This window comes from Rissa tridactyla, chromosome 15, assembly GCF_028500815.1.
Source record: "Rissa tridactyla isolate bRisTri1 chromosome 15, bRisTri1.patW.cur.20221130, whole genome shotgun sequence".
NCBI classification, from domain to species: domain Eukaryota; kingdom Metazoa; phylum Chordata; class Aves; order Charadriiformes; family Laridae; genus Rissa; species Rissa tridactyla.
The window spans coordinates 15665261-15685139 of record NC_071480.1 but is presented as its reverse complement, the minus strand read 5'-3'; the positions used below and the strand labels follow the sequence as shown (position 1 = coordinate 15685139).

At 49.1% G+C, this 19879-nt stretch overlaps 2 protein-coding genes across 3 annotated transcripts; both read left to right on the top strand.

The window, feature by feature from the left end:
- The first annotated feature begins 872 nt into the window (after positions 1 to 872).
- ADAP2 (ArfGAP with dual PH domains 2) lies at positions 873 to 9613 on the top strand. Of its 2 annotated transcripts, none has more exons than XR_008469439.1 (10): positions 873 to 1123; positions 2766 to 2896; positions 3584 to 3675; positions 3808 to 3893; positions 4234 to 4343; positions 5023 to 5169; positions 5958 to 6207; positions 6442 to 6504; positions 7767 to 7844; positions 8442 to 8578. XR_008469439.1 is itself a non-coding variant. In XM_054221932.1 (10 exons), the coding sequence occupies exons 1-10, from the start codon at positions 1033 to 1035 to the stop codon at positions 8658 to 8660; spliced, it is 1101 nt and encodes a 366-aa protein (XP_054077907.1). In that variant the 5' UTR covers positions 873 to 1032; the 3' UTR covers positions 8661 to 9613. The 2 variants fall into 2 exon arrangements, 1 of the variants encoding a protein (XP_054077907.1); XM_054221932.1 differs by having other exon boundaries at positions 5958 to 6041; positions 8442 to 9613.
- A 1176-nt stretch (positions 9614 to 10789) lies between these two features.
- Positions 10790 to 18995, top strand: LOC128918083 (E3 ubiquitin-protein ligase RNF135-like). The gene is made up of 5 exons (XM_054221958.1): positions 10790 to 11238; positions 14019 to 14210; positions 15325 to 15481; positions 16683 to 16784; positions 17642 to 18995. The coding sequence occupies exons 1-5, from the start codon at positions 10891 to 10893 to the stop codon at positions 18175 to 18177; spliced, it is 1335 nt and encodes a 444-aa protein (XP_054077933.1). The 5' UTR covers positions 10790 to 10890; the 3' UTR covers positions 18178 to 18995.
- Positions 18996 to 19879: the final 884 nt, after the last annotated feature.

Here is a 19879-nt window from a genome sequence, read left to right as displayed (position 1 = left end):
ACTGAATATTAAGTCACAGACTTTTTGACCTTGGCTTTATCTTGAAAGAGGGACATTTTCAATTAGGCTTTCGACATCCTATATGCTCCGTTTTCCCTGGGTTGAGTGGTGCTTACGCGATTTCCCCTTGCAGGGCTGTGGTGGCACACAGCTCCTCAGAGGCTGCGCTGAGCCCTCGCAGGGTGGAGGAGCTCCCCTGCCCTCCGGGGTACCTGTGCCATGAGCCATCTCTGGTGAACGGATGCCGTTCTGTTACACAGCAGGCTTTTTAAAATTAGTTTTTTCGAGACAAACCTGAGGTGGAGTTGAGACAAACCTGTGGGTGAGCCCTCCTCCTGGAAGCAAGACCCTTAGTAATGAATTTCATAGAATCCTAGAATGGTTTGGGTTGGAAGGGACCTTAAAGAGCATCTACTTGCCTGGGCAGGGACACCTCCCACCAGCCCAGGTTGCTCCAAGCCCCGGCCAACCTGGCCTTGAACCCCTCCAGGGATGGGGCAGCCACAGCTTCTCTGAGCAACCTGGGCCAGGGGCTCACGGCTCTCACAGTGAAGAATTTTTTCCCCATACCTAATCTAACTCTTACCTCTTTCGGTTTAAAACCGTTACCCCTCGTCCTATCGCTGCACTGCCTGATCAAGAGTCCCCTTCCCACCTTTTCCACAGCAGATGCTTGCAGCTCCTCAGGAGACGCCTCTCCTACCTCGACTCGGTGCCCAAGACGAAGGCTGGCCTCGTTGTGACGGGCGGGGACGCCGTGCTGCGCGGCCCTCCCCGACTCGCCTCACGCCGTACCGGGGGCCGGGGCGGGCTTTCCCTCCCCCGGGCCGGCGCCGCCCGCCGCGGGCCTTGGCGCGGGGCCGCCCCGCCGGGGGAGCCACCACCAGGAGGCGGCTGAGGGGCGGCCCGGCAGCGCCCGCCCCGGGGGCGCGGGAAGGGACGGGGCGACCGGCTGCGCCGGGGCTGCGCTCCAGTTCCTCATTTCCCTCCTGGGGCCGAGCCTCCCTCAGAGCTCCGCGCCCGGCACCGGTGATGGACCGCGACCGCAACAAGTCACTGCTGCTGGAGCTGCAGAGGGCCACCGACACCGGCAACGGCCGCTGCGCCGACTGCGGGGAGCCAGGTAAGGGGGCTCCGACCGGCAGCACCCTCAGCCCCGCTCCCCTCGCCCCCCGGCCCGGGCCCGCCGGGCGTGTTTCTGACAGGAGGGTGGGGGTGAGCGAGGGACCGGCCGGGCCCCTGGGGCTGTGCCGCCTTCTGTCCATCCCGTGTCAGCCTCCCGGGCTCTTCCCCTCGGTTCTTGAGAGCGGGGCCCGTCGTCGCCTTTCACTTCACGTACCGCAGAGGCGGGAGCAGGTGGTTTCCCCGCCGTCCCGCTCTCGGAGGCGGCCGTTGAGGGGCTGCTGGGCTCTGGGCTGTCCCGACGGGGCTGCCCTCCGCCGGGCAGGGCCGAGGGCGGCGGCGGAGCCCCGCGGGGCGAGGGGAGGCCGGCGTGAGAGAGGAAGTGGCCTCGGCACCACAGCGGCTTCCCCGGAGTTATTTGTAGACAGTGCGGTGCACAAGGCCGGGGGACAGGGCGCGTGGGGTGGCTTTCTAGCTCTGAGGGGATGTGATGAGTGTCACAAAGATCAGCAGAGGGCTGGAGCAGCTCTGCTTTGGGGACAGGCTGAGAGAGCTGGGGTTGTTCAGCCTGGAGAAGAGAAGGCTCCATGGAGACCAGATAGCCCCTTCCAGTACCTGAAGGGGACCTACAGAAAATATGGGGAGGGACTTTTTACAAGAGCATGTAGTGATAGGATGAGGGGTAATGGCTTCAAACTGGAAGAAGCTAGATTTAGATGAGATCTGAGGAAGAAATTCTTTCCTGTGAGAGTGGTGAGCCCTGGCCCGGATTGCCCAGAGAAGCTGTGGCTGCCCCATCCCTGGAGGTGTTCAAGGCCAGCTTGGAGTAACCTGGTCTGCTGGGAGGTGTCCCTGCCCAGGGCAGGGGAGTGGAACTAGATGCTCTTTAAGGTCCCTTCCAACCTAAACCGTTCCACGATAGTGTCTCTGCACTGGGTTTGGCGCAGAGAAAGGCACCAAAGAGCCTGCTGGAAAGCCCACATCAGGCTGGCACCCTGCATTCATTTGAGGTGGCAGTCACCCTCACCGAACCAAGCAGTCAACCGGTAGCCTATAGCAGCTGGAAGAAGATGACAAGTAGCTTCTGTTTGCTGTGATAAGGGAGAAGTGGAGGGCAACATGGTAAAAGTGGTGCTCTAAGGAAATGGTCATGCTAGTGCACTCAGAACGCCTCTAAGCATCGACCTTTCAAGGCTTCTTCAGCGGATGCAGCAGCAGGCAAGAGCAGGAGCTTTCGTGGGCAGCGGACTCGAGCCCTCACTCTGGGTGGTTGTACTCCATTGTCCTCTTAGTAGTGCACACTGTCTGCAACTTCCTTAGATTGTTAATTCAGCAACAGCGGTTTTCAATGCAGAACTAATAATTAGCTGAGCTTTTACATTGCCACTCAGCTGCCTGTACGGTCACATTAATTTTTAAACAAGTAGTCGGTGAAAGAGCCTACAAAGGCAAGGGATGCATTCTTCGTTGGGGAAGGCAGGTGCTGTTCCTCTGAATACAGCAAAGCGACAGCCATAAACAATGGGGAGGGATTTGATGTATTATGTGTGAAGCTTGGCTGTACATCAGATGTGCTTCTTTTGCCCTTGCCAGTGGCTGTGCCTTTTCCCATGTATCACTTCATTCTTTGTGTTTGTATCTAGATCCAGAGTGGGCTTCTTACAAACTTGGAATATTCATTTGTTTAAATTGCTCTGGAATCCACCGCAATCTTCCTCAAATCAGCAGGGTCAAATCTCTTCGGCTTGACTTCTGGGAGAATGATCTTATAGAGGTACAGGGGAAAAAGCAGTAATTCTCTTACTTTTCTCCGCATTTCATCATAACTTACTCTGCCTCATAATTCCTATGTCATCCACCATGGACAGAGGAACAAAGCCACACAGAACCAAGTTAACTCCATGGGTAACTTTAGGGGTTTTTTTTGTGACCTACTTAATCAAATTACACTGATAAGTGACCGCGTTTCTAACAGCCTGCAGTGTATTTTTTTATAGCACACAGTAACTCCTCACTGTGGTTTAGAAGCCCACAGATATTTCCAGATAGTATGTTCTATTCTGTAATCAACATACCCTTCTTAAATATTGGTTCAGCATCTCATTTTCAATTGGATTGTGCTAATAATATAATCACAGTTAATGTCTAGGATGAGATAAAGGTATAGGGAGGTCATAAATAGTTTTTCTCCTCATCTTCCTTTGTTATTTTAATCAACAACACAATCTTGTGTTCCTTCCCATCTGGTTCAGAACTGTAAATACTAAAAGGCTCAACCACCTAAAAAGTGCAAACTATAGTGCCGAGGAGAATTTATAAACGTACGTAGAGATGCACTGAGAGTATGCTGAGACTGAGCAGAAAGTGCAGTGCTCCTTTTGATACAAGTTTCATTTTATGTTCATGACATGGTATTGATTTTGTAGTTGCACACCTAACTGTAATTTCTTTTATATTTCAGTTTATGAAGAAGCACGGGAATCTATGTGCCAAAGCTAAATATGAGGCAAAAGTCCCTCCCTACTATTACATCCCCCGTTCCTGTGATTGCTTGTAAGTTGATGGTGTATTCACTGCTGCAGACCTTTACAGCTATTGAACTACTGCTTTCCTCTACAGGTCTCTGGTTGGTTGGTGAAAATAGAGTAGAGGCAGATCAGCTTTATCCATGTTTTCCTCTTTCAGGGTTTTAAGAGAGCAATGGATTAGAGCTAAATATGAGCGTGAGGAATTTGTTGCCACCCGAATCTGCCAAGATCCTTGTTCTGCAGGTAAAAGTTAGGGTTGTCAGGGAAAAGGTGTTAGCCTTAAGGCCAACAGCACAGTATTCTGTTGGCAACTTTGAAGATGTTTAAGGTTGGCTTGTCATATTTGAACTGTTGGATGTGCAGGCCTTGCTTTGAGTCTAAGTTTGAGAAGAAACTCCTAAGAAAAGGCACTCAGACAAGCGCAAGGGTGTATTCAGATCTTACAGTTCTCTAGTTCTCCACTGATTTTTTCATATGAGATAAAAATTCTCAGATGGAGAAGAGACTTGAAACTCACCATTTAGATAAACAGTCCTGCAATTGTGCTGCCCTTCTGCGATGCTTGTCTTGGTCCGATCTGCAGGTACCCGTGAAGGATTCCTCTGGAAGCGTGGGCGGGAAAGCAGACAGTTCCAGAAGAGGCGGTTTCTCCTGTCTGCAAGGGAAGGGGTGATGAAGTACTACACCAAAGAAGTGAGTTCCTCAGCCAGAGTTGACCATAGGTAGCTGGTCAACATCCATCCTCAGACCCTGCTCTTCACTGGCAAAATCCAGCATAAATAGCTTTGTCTCTAGTTTTGCAGCCAGGCCAGTCTGTGTTTGGAGCAGCCCAAATGTTTCCCCATTAACATACGTGATATCTTAGGCAATTGCTCTTTTGGATTTAGCCCTTATCCTCATCCCTTATCTTAACCCTGCAGCCTCTTTTTGCATAGTGAACAAAGGAAATGGATACTGGCAGTAGACTAGGAAGATGAAGAAGAGATCTGTTAGCAGCAGCTGTTACCTCTTATGTTACCAACATATTCTCTCATCAGCTGCTGCAGCATCATTGTCAACATGTCTCACTTCTGTTGGAGAGTGTGGCTAATTGTTCTCCGACTACGAGGCTGGAGATAGAACCCAACCCTTTCAAGTCAGACACATCCCTCTCAAAGAGTGACCCAGTATTTGTCAAGTAAAGGGAGTCACTCTTTGTAAGTGATTTTATGTAGCACGTAATTAAGGCTTTATATTTTAGGTGTATCTGATATTCAGATATTTTAGGATGCCTGCTTTCTCTTCAGTACGGATCTAGTTCTCATACAGCTAATCTGTCCTCCATTACCTTCCCTGAGAGCCCTTTAATACGGTGATGCTTTTCATTTCACAGTCCAGAGGTCCAAAAGCCATTATCAGCATTGAGAATCTGAATGCGATGTTCCAGACAGAGAAAATCCAACATGCTCATGGGCTGCAGATCACATACCACACAGATGGTCAAACAAGGAACCTTTTTGTCTATCATCAAAGTGGAAAGGTGAATAGCACTGAGATTTTGGAATAAGCAAGGTGCTTAGACGTTGGATCTATATTTTGGAACAGACACCCTGTTTCCGCAGGATCTGGTTTTATTTGAAGTCAATATGACTTGTAGAATACAGAAAGTTTCAGAATTTGACACTAATTAAACTATGACATCTTGCTCCTGTGATCTATTGGGGTATATACTCAACTTCACACCCTGAATTTTTGATCTTTAAGGTCCCTTCTAACCCAAACCATTCTATGATTCTATGAATAGTTTTAAGCCTTCAGTGGGGCACATACGTAAATATCTGTAAAGTAACCGGGTAATGATTTTATACAATTCTGTGGTTATATTCTTTGAAGCCTTCTTGACATGCATAGAAAATATTGTTGTTCTGCATTATTTCCAAGCAAACAATGATAATTTTAAGAAGTATGTCTACGGGTTTTGTTAAATTTGTTTCTTCCCTTGCCATAGTTCTCAAGTCTTTCTAGGTGCAAAGGGTTTTAAACAATCCGTAACTGAATCCACTGAAAAAGCCTGTGTATGCAGACTTGGGTGACTGTCCATGCTGAGAATGTCTGGGACCTCCCAGGAGAGGGGCATTTTTAAATTATTTTGAAGGCTTAATGTTTTTCATGTGTCTGGGACAAGTCACTGACTCTCTCTGTCCCATGGGGAGAAAGTACATCTTTGCAAAGAGGTCACAAGAAAGGAGAAGGGCATTTTGGAGAGGCAGCACTCTTACTCCTTCTTGTTATTCTTGTCTTTATGTTTGTATTTGCTGTTTTTCCTAGGAGATTGTTGATTGGTTCAATGCCATTCGGGCAGCACGTTACCATTATCTCAGAACAACTTTCCCAACTGTCCCTGAGCCTGAGGTGAGAACTGAACCAGGGCTTGAAGCAATAATCTGTGCAAACATAGCATGGGAAAACATTTTCGCACTTCTTCTGCCAGAGCCAGGTGCTCAAACAGCAGCATGTGGGTCTTGGGAATGGACAGAAGAGGTAGAAGGAAAGGCCACACTGGAAAACATGCAAAAAGGTAGTCAACATTTAAGGCCAAAAAGTCTCCATATGGTCCTTTTAAACTGTAATCTTTCAAAAATCTTACGTTCCTTCTTATTTCAGACTTCCCCTTACTGAGCAGCCAAAAAAAAAACCCAGACCCTAAAAGCCAAAATTGGTGGTGATTAGCTTTGACAGAAACAGAACAGGAAGGCAAGCTTAAATGAGACACCTTTTTTTTTTTTGTGTATGTGTGTTTGTGTTCTCCTAGCTCATACCCAGGATCACAAGAAATTATGTCAAAGAAGGATATATGGAGAAAACAGGACCAAAAGTAAGTGCATACTTGCCAGTACACAAACAGGCTTATTCCAGATGGAGAATATTTGCTAATTCTGTTTACTTCTAAACAATTTGTTGAGTGACTATATGCTTCCTGGGTTGATAAAAGACACTATATTCCAGCCTGTTGTGTTCTCTGGGGTCATGTTTTATTTTGTGTGGAAAATAAGACCTGGGAAGAAGAATTCTCCTTGAAGAGTAAGCAAGATGGATTAGCTGGCAGTGGACGTGCAAAGTCCTGTTACGCAACACTAAATGGATTGCTGTATCTGCTAACTGCAGCTCCTGCTAGAACATCACATCACATGCTGGCTCCCCTACTTCCCTGTTTCTCTTAAAGTCAGTAGCACATAAGTTGCATCTGTTTATAGCAGCAAAGTATGATTGAGCGAATTCTCTGCAGTGAAGCCTATGGTTTGGTTTGTTTTTTGGGAAAGTATTTGGGTCGCAACTCCTTGGAACAGGAGAGGGAGATTTCAGGCTCTGCTGAAGGAGGAGACAAAGATCTGAGGTCTTGTTTGAACATTCCCACTTCTTTGTCTTGCTCTCCTCCGAGTGAACCACGAGGCAAAGTCCCATTAAAAAGTTAATTGGTGAAATGCTGATATTGAGTATGCTGGGGGTTTGGCCATGCTAGTGCTCCAAAACATCTTCCTACAGGTACTTGCGCACAATACTCGCAGCTTCAAGCATGGAAGATTATGTGTTTTTTCTCCCGAGGCCTAAATTCTGGTCAAACTGAAGTGAGCCCTAGAAGAGGACCCTTTAGTTCAGCACAGAGGAATGAATAGCTCAGGGAATGGTCAGATGAGTGTAGTTGATGGAATTAGCACTTTTTAAAAAAACTACCATTTGTCCCTACCCACAATGCTAGGGACAACCCTCCAAACCAAAACGCTGAAATTCTTTGCACACTCTCCATTATCGCTACTGGCCCAGGGATCATTCTCTGCAATGCTTTCAATTAATCCGTTTGATGCAACTTTCTTAATCCTGGTAATTTCATCACTGGTAGAACCAAACTTCCTTGCCTTCCCCAAAGGATTGTCACTGAATACAAATCTCTAGCGTGAACCCAAGGAGAGGGGAGCTGAGGGCCACACACAGCAGTGACTCACCCCTTACCAGTTATGGGGATGAATGAAACTGAACTCAAGCTCTGAGTCGTTTAAGCAGTCCAGGGATCTGCCTTGAACAGGCCAAACTCCCCTTTGGGACTTTGATCTTTAAAAAACTTCTACCATCTCCTTGCAGCAGAAGGAGGCCTTTAAGGAGCGCTGGTTCTGCCTGGATTCTCAAGAAAGGAACCTGATGTACTTTAAAAATCCACTGGTAAGAGGAGTGTTCTTCACTATTCCACAAGCCCCTTCATGAAGTTGGGTGGGGAGGAAGGGTCTCTTCTTATCTGGCTCTTCCAGTGGCTGCACAAGAGTAAAGCAGGCTCAGTCTCAAGAGCTCATCTCCCTTGTCAGTGGATCTCCTTGAAGCTGAGCTGGTTGGGAACTCTGGCCCTTACACTGGCTGTGGGGAAGATCTAAGTCTTTTAAAAGTAGCTGCTGCTGCCTGTAGTGTTTATAGCCCACTCTCTCCCAGCCCAGTTGCCATTGTGCCTGTAACCTTAGGCAAGATGAGCAATATGCCAATAACGGAGGGTTGGGGGCCCCAAGATCCTGCTTCCTAGTACTGCTCTAGCCATGAGAATATCCTTCCTTGCTCCTTCTGAACACCCACCAGTCCCTACCTCCTCCTCCTGAGAATGCCCGTGAGTGTAAACAAAAAAAAAGCCCCAATGTTTCCTGCTGCCTGTCACCAAATCGGCGTCCCTTTCACACATCCCCAGTTCCTCCTCCATGTCAAAGGATAGAACAGTGTCTGATGGAGCTGTGCTGTCCACTGGCTAATGGCTGTCTTCTGCTTCCTTCTTTCTAGGACGCATTTGCACAGGGCCAGGTTTTTATTGGAAGGACGGATGAGGGATATGAAGTACGAGCTGGCTTGCCCCAGGGAGTCCGGGTGAAGAAGAGGAAACCAGCGATCACTGTGGCCACGCCAATGAGAGAGTTTGTGTTTATATGTGAGAACGACAGGGAGCAGCGGGAGTGGATAGACGCCTTAAATGGAGTCATTGCCCAGCCTTTGACTGGTTAAGACTAGTGCTGAGTTCTGGTGAACTGCACTTCTTGGGCTCTGTTCAGCACTGCTCTGTGGCCTCTTTCTGTTGGCAAGGATGGTGCTCGAGGCCCTGCAGTGACTCTAGTGCAAAGGGCTTCCTTCAACAGCCACGGGCAGAGGAAGGGGGGCAACAGAGAAATGAGTAAGAGAGAGCGCAGATATTCACAAATTGTCTGTACTCCTGTAGAACTCTGCTTGAAGTGCCTTCTCTCTCCTGCCCTTCTCTGCTTTTGAGCAGAGGAGGCCTTGCCAGCCTGACATAGGGATGAATCATCCAGTGTTGTCTTATGGGAAAAAAACAAGGTCAGTGGAGAAAGTCTGACCCCAGAAGGGCTGGCATGCATTGCCTTGAGGACTCCTGCAGGTGCTCTGAGATCAGGTCCTTCTTTTCTTGCCTTGGTCTGATGTCGGAAGGACAACCCAGCCAGTGGCATGTATCCTGCCAGTGAATGGGGTCATCTGTTACATGAGTACATAGGGACAGCGACCAAGAGGCAAAGGTATCATCACCTGTCAGGAAGATACAGGGTATTCTGTTGGAGAGATCTAAGATACCCGTTCATGCTGGAGTCGCTGGATGTCCTTCTCAGGGAGGAGCAGAGTCAGGCAGCTACACTCCACCTGGCTGCAGCTCCTGTCCAGAAGGGGACATGGTGGTTTTCAACAGAGTGGGTTTGATGTCTATTACAGTGTTACATTTCTGGCACAGTAAAAAATAAAAGTCAAGTGTGAATTGTGGAGAATACTGTAAAGGAATCACTCTAATGACAAACACTCTAGCTCCTTGCTTTCAGCAGCCCCTGCTTCCTGACTTTTATCAGTGGCAAATCTAACATGTGAAGATCAAATTTTTCCAAAGCAACCCCACATGGTGCCCCAGCAAACACATCATGAGTTCAGGATAAACAGACAGCTGATCTGTCTCCCCTCCTAAAAAACAGATGAAGCTTAATGAGCTTGATTAGTCTGAGCATTGAAAGGCAGAAAGTAGTTTTTAAGTGTTCTCTTTGGTGACTTGCTTGAAGACACTCAATGAACGAGGACCAGCGCTAGCAGTGGAGGGTGGTGCCTCCTGATCAGGTCCCACTCGCATCCCTTCTGGGCAGGAACTGGTGCAGATTTGCATTGGGCTGATCCAGTGCAATGAGCGTTTTCTTGCCTCAAGACCAAATCTGAGATTTTGTTCTACCAAGCAGCTAGACATTCAGATCTTTAATTCTTCTTTTCAGATAGCATTAGTTTGCAAATCAAGAGGAAGTCTTGCAAACTAAGTTTCTGCTGAGGCTTCCACCTTTTGCTGGCAGTTGCCAGCCAGTCGGAGATCGCCGGAATAGTTCTCCTCTTCTGCAGAAATGAGGAAGTGCCAATACTTGCAGGGATTAGTGAGATTAACTCTTCCCCACCCCAAAGAGCATGGAAGAATTGTTTGAGTTGGATCATCATTCTACCTGTCTTGGCCAGCTCATCACCATCCATCTCTGAGCGACCTGTAGCAGTTTTGTTGATGACCTGGTCCCATGAACTTCGCTGTGCTCCCACCCTCTCTCCCCATGTGACCTTATTCATTCTAGCTCTGTGCTAGTTCAGCAAATCTTTGTAACAACTTAATTCTGCAGCCCTTGAAATCGATAGCCAAGCACCTTCTGACTTGTGTGGGGCACAACATCAGCCTTCGTTTGGTTTGTTGGCATATGTTAATTGTTATTTTGAGATGAGCTGAGTAACCCAGGATGACCTCAGAGGAGATCGGTCCGTCCTGTAGCCTGATCTTTGTCGGGACGGAGCTCTGCTCACCGCGCTGAGCTGTGTCCGTGCTCTCCGGGACGGGTCAGTGGACCAGCCATGTCAGCAGCTCTACCATGACTCGTTACAAACCCGGGAAATCCCCTCTGAAAATGAAATCGGGCAGAGAGCAGCAACTTTTTTGGCGAGTCAGTCAAAGTCAAGGCCAGGCCACGGCGAGCTCTGTGTCCCGGCTCTTTTTCCCAGTCGCCCCAAGTTCCCGGCCCAAGTCGCCAGCGGAGGCAGAGCCGGGCCGACGCCGGGCTCTCTGGCGGGCCGGCAGCCGCCCGGGGAGGGAGGGGGGGGCCCCGAGGCCTCCGGCAGAGCCAGGGCCGAGCGCAGCAGCCCGGCCCCCGGCGCTCCTTCGGCTCCGGCGGGAGGAGGCGCCCGGGGGAAACGAAACCGGGCGGAGTCGGGGCGCGCCATGGCGGCCGCTGTCGGGCTGGAGCGGCTGCTGGGCGCCGTGGAGCTGAGGTGCACTTGCTGCCTGCAGTTCTTCAGGGACCCGGTGCGGCTCTCGGGCTGCACCCACAGCTTCTGCCGGCCCTGCATCCTCCAGTACCGCGCGGGCAAGCAGCGCGCGGCCTGCCCGCTCTGCCGGGAGGGCTTCGAGCTGGAGGACCTGCGGCCCAACCGGGAGCTGGCCGCTTTGGTGAGCCTCCTCCCGCAGGAGGTAAAGGACGAAGAGCTGGAAACCGGGGATGAACTGAAACCCTCCGGAGCCGTTCCCTGCAGCGACCGGAGCTCGGCAGGGCCGCGGCCCGGGCAGAAGGTACGGCTGGAGTCACCCCGTGGCACCCCCGGGACAGCCCGGGGCTCCTTCCCGCAGAACCCTTGGGACAGCCTGGGGCTCCTTCCCACAGAACCCCCCGGGGCAGCCCGGGGCTCCTTCCGGTGGCACCCCTGGGACAAGTCTTGCCACAATTCTAAATACTTCGCCAGGGTCATGAATGTGGGACATGGCTGGGCCTGAGTGAACTTTATCTTTCTTTTTGCCCCCTTTGCATTTCACACACTGATACTGGCATTGTCATAACAATCTCGAGGATGTTGAGCAGATCAGTTCAGGCAAAGCTGTGTTTGGGCTTCATCGGTGGTGTCTGATACATTGAGAACTGCATAGCTGAATTAGAAGAACGGATAGCTGTACCATTCAGCTGATTATGATGGTAATAACCAAGTGTTCTTTGTGCTGGGTGTTATTTATTGCACCAGCATTGCATTGGAAACTCCTGAAAGGACACATAACATTATTATACAGTGCTGCAGCTCCACCCAGCTGAATGGACAAAATGGGACTGCTTCCTTACCTAGATCTTGCTTGAAATAACTCCCAAACTTGGAGGAGAGGAGAAAAATCTCTTGACCCTCATTATTTTAGCACATACATATCTAAAAAGTCTTCTTCAGCCTCTGCAGTCGAGCAAAGGGCTGAAGCTCACAATTATATTTGGACATGTAATTGATGACTGTTGCACGTTGACTTCCTTGTGACTATTCCCACTCAGAATTAATTCTGAGGGGTCTTCCATACCCCTCCTCAACCAGCCCACTGCTTAATGAATGTCAGTGATGTAGGGATTTTTACTAGCCTGCTGCTCAACCTAGTCGTGCTTTCTTTGAGTGTTCTATAGATAAATGGTCCAATGTGTCTCTTGAAAGGAGGAGGAGATATGGGACATCTCCAAGTAAGAGACCACCCAGCTCTTGAGGAAAGATCTGAGTAAAGCAAAGGTTCACGTTGTACATTCACCGCCTGCAGTTGGCTTCTGTTCCCACTGCCACCTGGGGACGTGACTGACTCCAGCAGAGCCTTCCAGCCCAGAGCAGGGATCTGCCTTTTTGTTTCCTTCTGTTGCTGTCACAACTCTGTTTTTATTGATGAGAAGGAACTATGGCAGCAGCTGTACTAACTCCTGTCTTGGCTGGCACAAAGGCCACCGGAGTTGTGCATTGTTGCCTTTTTCTGCCCACCCCAGGAGTAGCCTGAATGTTTGTAGAGCTCTTGGGTGCAAAATGCAGGTCATCATGAGGGAATACTGATCTTCCTAAGAATTTTGGGGCAGGAGTTAGCAAGGCTCATTGACAGGGCTTTAAACTAGATATGAGGGGAGAAGGGGAGATAACTGGGCCTGTCAGGAATAAACCCAAGGGAGGCATGCCAGGGCTTGAAGGATGGTTGACTAGCGAGGACTCTCACTCTGCCATTTCATTTGAGAGAAGGGACAGACATTTAGAAATCATGGAAGCACCTGAGAGGGGTCTGGTGGGAAATGGGGCCCACACTCACAAAAAGGTGCTGGAGTCATTAGCACATCTGAAGTGCATCTCTACCAATGCACGCAGTATGCGCAACAAACAGGGGGAGCTTGAAGCCATGATGCACCAGGGAAACTATGACATAGTGGCTATCACAGAAACGTGGTGGGATGCCTCACATGACTGGAGTGCCACAATCAATGGCTACAAGCTCTTCAGGAGGGACAGACAGGAAAGGAGAGGCGGAGGAGTGGCCCTGTATGGTAGAGAATGCTATGAGAGCTCGGAAATCAAGTATACTGATGATGGGGTGGAGAGTGTTTGGATTAGGTTAAGGGCCGATAAAGCTGATTGCGCTGTGGGAGTCTGCTATAGACCCCCCAACCAAAGCAGTGAGGTGGATGAAGCTTTCTATAAGCAGCTGGGGGAAATCTCATGGTCACTTGCCGTTGTTCTTGTGGGGGACTTTAACCTCCCGGATATCTGCTGGGAATACAACACAGCTGAGAGGGAACAATCCAGAAGGCTCCTGGAATGTGTGGAAGATAACTTCCTCACACAGCTGGTAAGTGAGCCGACCAGGGAAGGTGCCCTCCTGGACCTGCTTCTTGTGAACAGGGAAGAACTTGTAGGGGAAGTAAAGGTTGGTGGCCGTCTAGGGCACAGTGATCATGAGATGATCGAATTTCTGATTCTTGGGGAAACAAGGAGAGGGGTTAGTAAAACTGCCACCTTAGACTTCCGGAGGGCAAATTTTGACCTGTTCAGAAGACTGCTGGACAAAATCCCTTGGGAGGCTGCCCTGAAGGATATATGAGCCCAGGAAGGCTGGACATACTTCAGGAGAGAAGTCTTAAAGGCACAGGAGGAGGCTGTCCCCGTGTGCCGAAAAACAAGTAGGCGGGGAAGGAGACCGGCCTGGCTAAATAGGGACTCATTTAGACTCATTTAGATGTGGTGTTGGGGGATATGGTGTAAGGGAGAACTTTGTAGAGTGGAGGTGATGGTTGGACTCGATGATCCCAAGGGTCTTTTCCAACCTAAATGATTCTATGATTCTAAGTTGTCAAGGAGAGACTGCTGGCCATAAAATAGTCAAAATCCTTAATATGCCCAAAATCTCATTGCAGGTAATGCAGGAGAGTGTCAAATATATTTTATTCCTTTGATTCGAGGTAGCTGTTTCTGGTCTGCAGGGGTCAGGCAAAGAGCATGTTAGATGGGGCAGTAGGTTCTCATATTCCACACACCTTTTCAACCAACACAGTGAACTCCGTGTTCTCTGCCTTTCAGGAATACATATCTCAGATCAGAAGCCAGATTACTAAAGATTTCTGTTGCATGAAGGAGTATGTTGAAAGACAGGAGAGAAACACACTGATGTTCATTGAACAAGAGCAAAAAGCAGCTCAAGAGAAAACTGAAGAGACTATTCACCAGCTCCGTGGTGAAGCGAACATGCTCACAGACATCAAAGCCCAAACGGTAAGCTATGAAATGAAGCGGCAGAATATGAGTAGAAACTCTTAGGCTCGATGTCTTGGAGAGCTGAAAATGTACAGGGCACTTTTGGGTCCCCACTGCACTCTTCTCTCTAGAGACGATGCTCCAATCCACAGCCATTGCTGTTACCAGGGGAAGCCTGGAGGGAGAAATTCAGAGGGAACAAGTCTTAGCAAAGGCACAGGCTGGGGATGCAAGTCAGAACTGGGTTTGTTCCAAGGTGGTTGGTGAGCTGAAGTGGGGACTGCATTGCTTAAATCCAGTCCTGAGTCAAATCTAAGGTTAAGATAAGATCCTTTATTATCTTTTTATTTTCCAGTATATGTATATACAGATACGTCTGCAAGTTAAAGAACTCACAAAGTTATTAATTATTTTCAAACAACTTCCTTGGGGACAATATGTCAAGGGGTCTCAAATTCTGCAGAGCCTGTTTTGATGTTGAAAACAGCAATGCCAATGATGCAAATTAGCTAGCAGAAATTTGGAGTGGGGCTCCCTGGGTGTGACGGTGCCAGGCGGCAGAAGTGCGCTTCCAGGGCAGGGCACGGGGGCCTGCGTTGGAATTCCCCTGGTGTGACTACGTTCGTCTGTCTGATCCAGAGTCCCGTCACAGGCAGTCAAGAGAAACAGGCACTTTTAGAGCACGTGAGTCACCTGGCCTACTTGAGACGCCTACCTGCAAGTGAGATTAATGGCACCTTCAGAACGCCTGCTTCTTTCCACAGACTCTAAAGGCAGACTGAGAGAAAAGCGCAGATGTAGATGTCCACAATTTCTAAATTGAGGCAGATGAGGCTTATCCCTTTGTGGGTATTTTATGCTAGATCTCATACTAATACACTTTAAAACTTCAGTTTTGGGTTCTAAAACAAGAAAAAAGTTTAAAAAGATAAAGTTTGTGTATACATATGGATACATTAACCTGAAGGCTCACAGAAAACTGTCCTCCAAAGGAAGCTCTCAATAGAAAGAATAAGATTTTAGAGATCACTGCTGTTTTTCCACTCTGGCTTTATAATATAATCTATCATGCTAGATGTTTATATCTGCTATTGTTTATATCTTCCCCTTGATTCTCTTACGTCATTATTAGAGTAATTTACCTGAGAGACAGGGGTACAAAGGCTCACCTTCAGCAATGACTAAAATGACACTTGATGAGAAGCTTAACGTTGCCAAAACTGCTGTGGAAGATCTTAAGAGAAAGTTGGAAATTTTACTTCTGGAGTACGCTCAGCAGTTCCCACCAGGTGAGTTTTCCTTGTTTTGAAATCTTTTTCTCAGAGAGAGTGGATCCATCAGGGCCCTGTGTGTCCCCCCCCAACTCCCTCCCTTGCATGGGGGGGGTTGGGCTGCTGTGCTTTGGCACTGCTTTGACCCCACAGTAAAGATTTGTATGGAAAAGCCATTCTCAGAAAAGGATGGGTCTGCAGCTTTGGAAAACAACCCAAAAATTTCAGAGAAAATAGGTGTGATTATTATAAAGCCCCTTGCAGTTTTGCAGACAATACGGTTACTTTATACTCCTTGCATGGGAGCCCAAAAGAAAAGAACTGACTGACAAGCAGATCACTCATGGAGAATGAAATATAACCCATTAAATTTTTTTTTTCTAAATAGAGAGTAACGTAACAGCAAAGTCTTTGCTAAGAGCAGACATAAAATTCCCTCCCACCAAAAGCTGTGTTGAAGCAAAGCTTTAGACCTGGTGTGGCCCTTGCTATGGAGTTCTCCTCCTCCCAGCACCGTCCCTCCCCTTTAGAAAGACCTCTGAGAGTTTTTGAGAGAAACTTCAGACTGACCTAAAACCCCACTGCTGCTGAGGGGCAATTCTCCCTTTCCGACCCTTTCCAGTACTACCTGCACCGCTTCTTAAAAACCCCAGATACTTCACCATATTTTTCCTTCAGGTTTTTTCTTGTCTCGATCGTTTCAGCAATTGAGTTTACAGCTTTGCTCTGCCATCGTTTTTACTAGCAAAACTGAGGATTCAGTGGGCAGAGGTGTGGGGCAGGAACTTTTAAGGACGGCCTTCAAGATGAAGCCAACATACTGCGCAACTACACCAGAAAGTGCCTGCAAGTGAGTCTTGCAAATATGCACTACAGTGTCATAGAAAGTTAGAAACAGCCCTTAAAGCTGTAGGGCTGAATGTCAGGCATTTGGTCAGCAATTAGAATAAAAAATTACTTTGTGCTTATGCAATGCACGTGCAAGAAACACAAGAAACACATGATACTCAGGAGAAAAAACCAAGAACACCAGATAAAAATGGATAAAATGTTTGCCTACACATCTGTTGATAATTTATACAACCAGTAAAGCAACTCTTTGTTTTGTACTTTAACCACTAGCTAGGTTTATTTTGTGTGTGTTTTCCTTTAGAAGCATAACTACTTCCTATTTACACTTTGAAGAAGTGCCTTAAGGCTTTAATTTTTTCACCTTTAGTGCAACCTCCAGACTTGCCTCAGGAGACAAGTGTCTGCTCATTACCTCCGGCATCTGCAGCTAAAAATCCAGAAGCCATGATTTCAAGCCAGCTTTCCCAGTGTAAGTATGCAAGCCAGCGGGACTCTTCAGTCACAATATTCAAGGGACTACGAGACACGGGATTTGCTGAAGAAAACTCTACTTACAAACATCAGCAGGAGATCTGGCTGTTTACCCGAAGAGGCGAAACACAGTGAAGTCACGATGAATTCATCAGTTATTGCAGCATAATGCGATACTATACTTGACTGCACATGCGAGAGAAAAAGGATCAGAAACCTGTTGGGTGGAGGGATAGGAGCCGCGCTGTGGCTTGAGCTGGCTGCAGCGTCTGCCTTGGTGTACGGGCAGTTACTGCACCTCGCTGACCTTTGCTGTGTGAAGCCGTAATGACTCCATGTATTGTCTGAATTCTGTATCATTTTTACAGAACTATTTTTACAGTCAACACAGAGCACTACAGCTGTAGCTGAAAACATAAAACAAATGTTTTTGCTGATCAAATGTGCAAGAACATGTCCCAGTGAACAGATGACTATGTCAGTTCTATTGAGGGAAGCGTCCCATTTATTATTGGCAAATTTTTTAGTAAGATTGTGGTTAGGAATAAGATCCGTCCTGTAAGGCAGCAAGTACCTTCCCCTTCGCACCGGAGTGCGTGAGTCTGTCATGGCTGTTTCCTCAGTTGTGCCTGTTAAATGTTTCCGTGTGCTCAGGATGCAGTCATTGGTGCTTGGTTGAGGATTTCTGCTGATGTGCAGGATTGAACTTTGGTGAAAGCTTATTGTGTGACTGTTGGTTTTATTTCTGTTTTGAGTAGGGATGCACATCCACTGTTATTTAGGATGCATGTAAATACTGAGGGATCTGTCTTCACGTTGCCTGCAGGTGAGAATGTTTTCCTTTCTCTCTTCTAGGGGCAGCTGATGTGACTTTTGATGTCAGAAGAGTATATGAGCGCTTAGCGATCGCAGCCCAGAACAGGACAGTAACGGTTTCCAGCTCCCCGACTGATTACAAGCCATCGCCCAACAGATTCTGCATCAGCCAAGTGACGTGTTCCCAGAGCTTCTCTGCGGGGTGCCACTACTGGGAAGTAATCACCAACGCCAGCGATGGGTGGGCTGTTGGAGTTGCTCATGAAATTATTGGAAAAAGGGACAAATTAGGAAGAACGGAGCATTCCTGGTGTGTAGAATGGCTAGGTTCCAAAAAGCAGCTGTCAGCATGGCATAGAGATCAAGAAACATTATTATGCAAGGATAAACCCTTGAAGGTTGGAGTTTTGCTGGAGCTACAAAAGAAGACCGTGTCCTTTTATTCCATCACTGACAAAGAAATGCTTTTGCATACCTTTGAAATCAATACCTCACATGCTCTTTACCCTGCTTTCTGGCTATATAGTCTAGAAAGAAATGGATCTTTAACTCTAAGTCACACAAACAGGAGGTAAGGTCTTTTCAGAAAAGTGACAATTTTGGCTGTGACTGCAGAGCTTCTGTACGAGCTTCAGTGTCTCGCACAGGAATTTACCAAGGAGTGTGTAGCGACCCAGGCCTTCCTGGGAATCAGCAGCTGATACTTGGCTCTGCTTTTCTTCCCGCTCTGCTCTGATGTAGCTGAACACTGAACTGCTGTCTCCGAACACCCTGGAAGCACTCTGGACTGACTGCGCGTCTGTAAGATGCCAGCGGTGCGTGTGTCAGCTTCTACAAGAGTGGGGGTGGCTCTCTCAACGTTGCCCACAGTTAATGCACAGCTGGTGGCTGCTGCCTCTTGTTAGGGCTGAGGCGTCCCTTCCTGGTGCATCTGGAGCAAGAACAGGGCCAGCACGATGAACTGCCGGGGCACCTCTAGGTTTGCACACACAAACTGTGCTGCAGTGCTCAGGAGCAGCAACTGGTTGCGCTTTGATCATAAATCACCGTGCCATGTAAAAGGGAGTGTGTTGTGTCGCTCCTGGTGTTCCTGTGCATCGGAGGCGCTCACTTGGCAGGCGCAGCACTGCAGCCAGCGCCGTTCCATTACAGCGCTTGAAATCTGCATCGTGGCTCTCAATGGCAGAAAGCTGCGTCACCATCCCAGGGAAGCCCAGAGCAGAACTCCCGCGCAGAGGCGACAGGAGCCCACAAGCCCACTGCCTGCTGTATTTCCCACTGGGCTCTGAGGGGGGAGAGCGGAACTGGGGGCTGTGATTTATCAAGGGGATGCCCCCTCTGTCCCTGTGACCACCGTTCATGGCCCAGAAAAAAGGGAAAAAAAGCCCCAACAAAAAATAAGGTCAAAGACTTTTTATTAATTAAATAAAAAATCACTTTCTGGACAGCAGCTGTCCCTGCCCAGCTGCCCGGCTCCTGGGTCTGTCCCGCAGGGACCTTGGTGCGTGAGGGAGGTGGCAGTCGGACGAGTCGCTCTTGCTCTCCGCTGCCTTGTGCAGCCCGGGCTGGTGCTGTGCTGGCCCTGTCAGGCAGCAGGGGTGGCAGGAGAGAGCAGAGTGAGCTGGGGTGGGGGCAGTGGGGGGGACACGGGTGGGGAAAACCCAGCACCTCGTGGGTGCCCTGCCCTCCCCGCTGTTCCCTTCACACCCATGGGATCCTCTCCCCAAGCCAGCCCCGGCCGTACCCTCTTTGTCCATGAGCACGGGACTGTCCAGCTGCTCCCTGGACATGCAGCCGTCCTTTGCCAACAGGTCCACCACGTTGCACTGGGAATGAGAGAGCGGGCTGGCTGAGCCACGGGGCCGAACTCGGCATCCCTTGGCAACCCTCCCACGGCCAGCTCTCCCTGGGGAAAGTGAGGCACAGATGCCCCCCCGGCCCCCGCAGAGGCTCAGCCTCAGTCACCCCCGCCATATCCCTACCTTTGTCATCCCTACCTTGTGGGGGAGCAGGAGCGGCTGGAGGCGCCGGGGGAGCTGGAGGTCCTGGCGGCGCTGCAGCGGGGTGGTGACAGTGTGGCGGCCCCCGCAGCTCCGCGGCACGGTGGGGTACTTGACCTCGGCTGGCGGCTGCCTGTGGGACGGGGTACGCGGATGCTCAGTGCCCGGCACCGTGGCAGCCCGTGCTTCAGCCTGCTACGGCAGGGAGGGGTCCAGGGGCTGCTCCCCGGTGGGGTCTGTCCCTCCCGGCTCCCCTCTGCCTGCTGCAGGAGAGCCC